At 54.6% G+C, this 4,728-nt stretch overlaps 1 protein-coding gene across 1 annotated transcript in view; it reads right to left on the bottom strand.

Annotated features, from left to right (window-relative positions):
• Positions 1 to 3,116, bottom strand: part of KIF19 (kinesin family member 19) — a 23,935-nt gene extending 20,819 nt beyond the window's left edge. Inside the window, exons 1-2 of the mRNA XM_003786604.3 lie at positions 3,078 to 3,116; positions 1,232 to 1,312 (exon numbers count right to left, since the gene is read on the bottom strand). Of these exons, the coding sequence (XP_003786652.1) occupies positions 1,232 to 1,312; positions 3,078 to 3,116 (120 nt within the window). The remainder of the gene's footprint in view (positions 1 to 1,231; positions 1,313 to 3,077) is intronic.
• Positions 3,117 to 4,728: the final 1,612 nt, after the last annotated feature.

Below are 4,728 nucleotides of genomic sequence, written 5' to 3' on the forward strand. Positions count from 1 at the left end.
GGAGCCCCCTGTCCACCGGGCCTAGCTCAAGTTCCCCTCTTACTCTCTCAGCACTACTCATTTCTTTGCAGCTCTTGTTAGCTGCAAACTCACACATGTTTGTGATTCAGTGCTACTGATTGATAGATAAGGTCCTGCTCTGTCACCCAGGCTAGAGTACATTGGCATGATCTTACCTCACTGTAGCCTTAAACTCCTGGGCTCAAAGGATCTTCCAGCCTCAGTCTTCTGAGTAGATGGGATTATAAGTGTCTGCTACCATGCTTGGCTAATTTAAAAAATTTCTTTTGTAAAGAGTGGGTCTCGCTATTATGTGGCCCAGGCTGGTCTCAAACTCCTGATCTCAAACAATCTTCTCAGCCTCCTAAAGTGCTGAGATTACAGATGTGAGCCACCGTGCCAGGCCACAATTCTTTGACGACTGCACTAGTCTATAAGGCCATGCATGGTGGCTCACGCCTGTAATCCTAGCACTCTGGGAGGCCAAGGCAGGTGGATTGTTTGACCTTAGGAGTTAAAGACCAACCTGAACAAGGGCAAAGCCCTATCTCTTGGAAAAATGAGCTAGGCATGGTGGTGGGTGCCTGTACTATTTGAGAGGCTGAAGCAAGAGGATTGCTCAAGCCTAAAAATTTGAGGTTGTTGTGAACTATGATGCCATGCCACTCTAACTAGAGCACAGAGTAAGACTCTGGCTTAAAAATAAACAAACAAATAAATACAGAAACAAACAAATAAATAAAAGACTATAAGGTAATGGAGGGAGGACAGGGTCTTCTCTGTTCACCATAGTTTCCCAGCTTCTAGCATGATCCTCAGAGTATAGTGAGTACTTGATAAATATTTATTGCCTCGTGTGCCTTACATCCCTCATCATAGTGACAAGAAGACCAAGATTGTAAACAGACAGCCCAAGGACTTTGCCAAGTATAAACACTCTGGAGTGGGTATTAGTGCTAGACCACATAAATACATGCTCTATGGGAAGGCAGAAAGGGCATACGAAACGTTGGCTACAAAAGCCCTTTGCTCTGCTTGAATCCTCCTACATGGAAGGCTTCCTGGGAGAAGAGCCTTTAGTTTCCTTGATGATGTTGTCAATGGCATAGCCAAGAGGTCAGCAAGTAGAGGAAGGATGGTACTGTAAGCCAGGTAGTCCCTGTCCCTGCCAGGTAAGCTAAGCGCTCTGAGCAGACCTCTGCTCTGCAGCTTCAGCCGCGGTCCTGCATACCTGCTCATCCACTTTATGGGCAATGAGGGTGGCTCCTTCCTCCAGCTCTGCCACGCTGATGGGCCGGACCCGGAGCGCCACCTGAAAGTGAAGACCATACCCTGTAGGGCTGAGCCAAGCCTCAGAGAGAAGAATGAGGAGACCTCAGGATTCCTCCCCTAGGAAAGCCCCTCAGTTCTCTAGTGTCCAGCCATCCCAGGCTTCCTTCATCCTAGGTCAGAAGGCAGCAGGTCCACAGGGTGTCAATCTGTGTCTGAGTCTATGAATTTTCTCAGGAGCCTGGAGCCTCAGAGAGAGCCCCAGGGAGAGAGCTGTCTGCTCCTCCAGGCTGCATGAGCCTTGAGCCCAAATGAAGCACTTACAGCTCCCCTGGGCTTGAACTTGGAGCCTTTGTCACTGGAGCAGCTTATCTGTGCATCCGTGAATGATGTTGCAACTGAAGGTGTAGGCAGGGCAGGCTGTGGGATGGGGCCTGCCAGGTGGGACAGCATAGGGAACTGCCCTCAACATCCTAGCAACCTGTGACCACATTCTTACCCCAAGGAAAGTGTCACCCAGGGCCTTTTCTCTGTTTGTTCCCCAGCCAGTGAGAAATGGTAGGTCTTCATTCCATACATGGGTCACTCCAAAGAATGGGTGGAGGGGAGGAGCATGTCTTCTGCTAATCAAAGGGAAACACTTGCTGGGTGTGTGAATAGAATGAACAGGCCCTCAGGACAGGTAAGGACATTTCACTTTCATAGGATCCTCCACTGCCTGTCAGGTCATCTTTGTTGGGTTCCTCATCAAATTCCACTGGCAGGAGGGGAAGACCCTTCTGTCCCTGCCCTGGGGAGCACATCAGACATGTCAGGGAAAACCCCTTTTGAAAAGACACATTTTAAACTGCCGAGGAGGATTTCTAGAGCCCAGGGCTTGCCTGGGGGCTGGGGTCAAGGTTCCTCTTGGGAGACTTGAACTTGCCCCTCAGAGGTGGGGGTATTTGGGGTAACATTATCCTCCAGTTATGTTACCATCCACCAGCTGGTGATAAAGGCCCATGCCCAGATCTCAGAAGTTAAGGGGTGTGGAAGAGGCTTGGAGATGGACACATCCCCCATTCCATCCCCAGAGCCTTGTGGTGGTCTTGGGGGTCACTGAGGCTTTCCTCATGGCTCTGCTTGGCCACCATTGTTGATCAGGAATCTCTACCTTTAGTCTCCACCTCCCCTTGCAGCCCCGACTCCCACCTTCTCATCCATCCCAGACCCCAGGGCTCTGCGGAGCCATCACAGTTACTTCCAGCATATCTCTGAAATATTGAGAGTCCTGACTGGGACACTTGGACAGTATCTGTGTTCCAACCCAATAACCAGCCACTCCCCACCTCATGCTGGCTTCTCTGTTGGGGAAGAGGGGCTCTTGCTTTCCTACCAATAACGTCCCGGTCCCCTGACTCCCTTTAAGCTCCTGACCTCACCAGGGCTGCAACTCTCATCTTCCTTCTAGGGGCAAGTAGGTCATGCTTGCCCTGACCCTGGCTTTTCTGGGTCAGAGGGAGACCTGCTCTGAGACCCACCTCCACCAGCTTTGGGATGGGATCCCTCAGTGGGAGGCTTTAAAAAGGGGTGTGGGGTTGAAGATGGGCTAACTTTTCAGGCCTCACTTGGAAGAATGGCCATGATTCCTCTGGACACTCCAGGACTTGTGGAAAGCTGACCCGGGCAATCCCAGCCCGACCCTTGCACATCATCTCAGTGGAGTGGGAGCCAGGGGACAGGACTGCTCTATCTGTCAAAGAGTGGCTGAGGTAGCCTGGCCTCTGGGGCCCACTGAAGAAGCCAGGAAGAGGTTAAAGGGGTCTCACCATGAGTTGCTGGTCCTTGGAGTCCCCGCTGTCCTTCATGCTTGCGGCAGGTGGAGGGGTTCAGGCCACGACTCTGGGCATGGCCGAGCCGCACCCCCACGGCCTCTAGATCTCTGGTCACTGGTCACAGCCTATGCTGCTGCTGCCTGACAACCCGAAACCAACAACGCGCCCGCGGCTAAGGGCGCTGACCGGGAGGCGGGGCCCGAGGAGGGCACGGAGGGCTGCCCCGCCCCCTTCGCCCCGCCCCCGCGCCCCGCCCCGCGAGAGTTGGCTTCCTCGGCCGGGGAGGCTCCCGAGCCTGCGCCGCTGCCTGGCGTGTCCCCCAGCCTGTGACTCCCTGGGCCCTAGGGGCGTCAGTGCGTCCGCCCGGCGCCGCGGCGTCCGTTTGGTGGCTCCTGGATATCTGCCCGCGCCCCCTGGCTCGCGGTTCAAACCTCGCTCAACTCCCCGACGGGACGCGCCTGGCTGGCCACGCGGCTCGCTGGGCGGACGCTCGCTGCCTCTCGGGTCACGCGCGTGGGCTGCCGGTTCTCCTGTCTCCTGGTGTTTCCAGAGCGGCGGCAGCCTCGTGTTTCCAGGGCCGCTGCGTGCATTGTGGCCTGGGCCTTTGGTTTGGGTGTCTGCAACCGCTGTTCAGCTGCAGGGTGGGTCAAGAGTTGTCCCTTTGCCCAGGCCGCCCACCTCGGTGGTGGTGGTGGTGGTGGGCAGCACGTGTATTACCAGGGGTGTGCTACAGACGACTGTGCCTCCGTGTACCCCACTAGCAAACAAAGCTCTGTCCCTAAACCCAGAGTCTAAGTGCAGATGGCTGGGTCCCTGCACACTCTGGCTCCCTGCCTGCTGGAAGAGCCACGATACTGTGCAAGAAGGTCTTAGACGCTGCGATTTCCATACTTGGTGACAATAACAATGACAACACTCGGAGAGCACAGGGGAAAAGATCCCCATCCTCAGGAGGCCCCAGGAAAACAGGATTCTGGGCTGGGCTCTGCCTCCAACTAGTCCCAACTACTTGACGCTGGCTTTTCCTGCCTCCCTCTGGGCCTGTCTTACCTGGGATGTTTGGAGGTCTTCTGACCGATGGTGCGTCCTTTGTGTCCTCTGCCCCTGCAGAAACTAAACCCAGAGCCCCTTCAGAGACCTGGAGAGGCCGCCATAGTGGGGTTTACCTCCCATGGAAGAAGCTGGGAAAGGAAGAGCTCATGTCCCCTGGGCTGTCTCAGACACCAGGTGTGACTCCAGAGGCGGGGCACCTTGCCAGCCTGTGCCCTGGGACTGGCTTCCCCACCTGCCCCAAGGGAGCTTGTGTTAGGAATAGTTATTAATAAACACAGCAAGAAGCCTCCTCCGCCTTGGGTGTGATAAATAGATAAACCAAGTAAAGCTTGGTGGTGGGACCCACACCCTCTGCAGGGGGGTTGTCTTGTTCTTTGGCCCAGGCCGCCCCCAGGATGCACCTCAGCCTGGCTGGTTTGCAGATGGGCATGGGCATGGGCTCACTGCAGCAAGAATCATGAGGTTTTGAGGACATATTGGGCTTGTATTTCAGTCCCTTAAATAGAATCTGTTTAGATCAACCAAGGAGGCCTCTGGTCAACTGGGCTGTAGCTATTACAATATTCGTCTTTTGCTTTTCTGTTTCTCCCAG

Source organism: Otolemur garnettii, unplaced genomic scaffold, assembly GCF_000181295.1.
Source record: "Otolemur garnettii isolate 467f Iridium unplaced genomic scaffold, OtoGar3 scaffold00018, whole genome shotgun sequence".
NCBI classification, from domain to species: domain Eukaryota; kingdom Metazoa; phylum Chordata; class Mammalia; order Primates; family Galagidae; genus Otolemur; species Otolemur garnettii.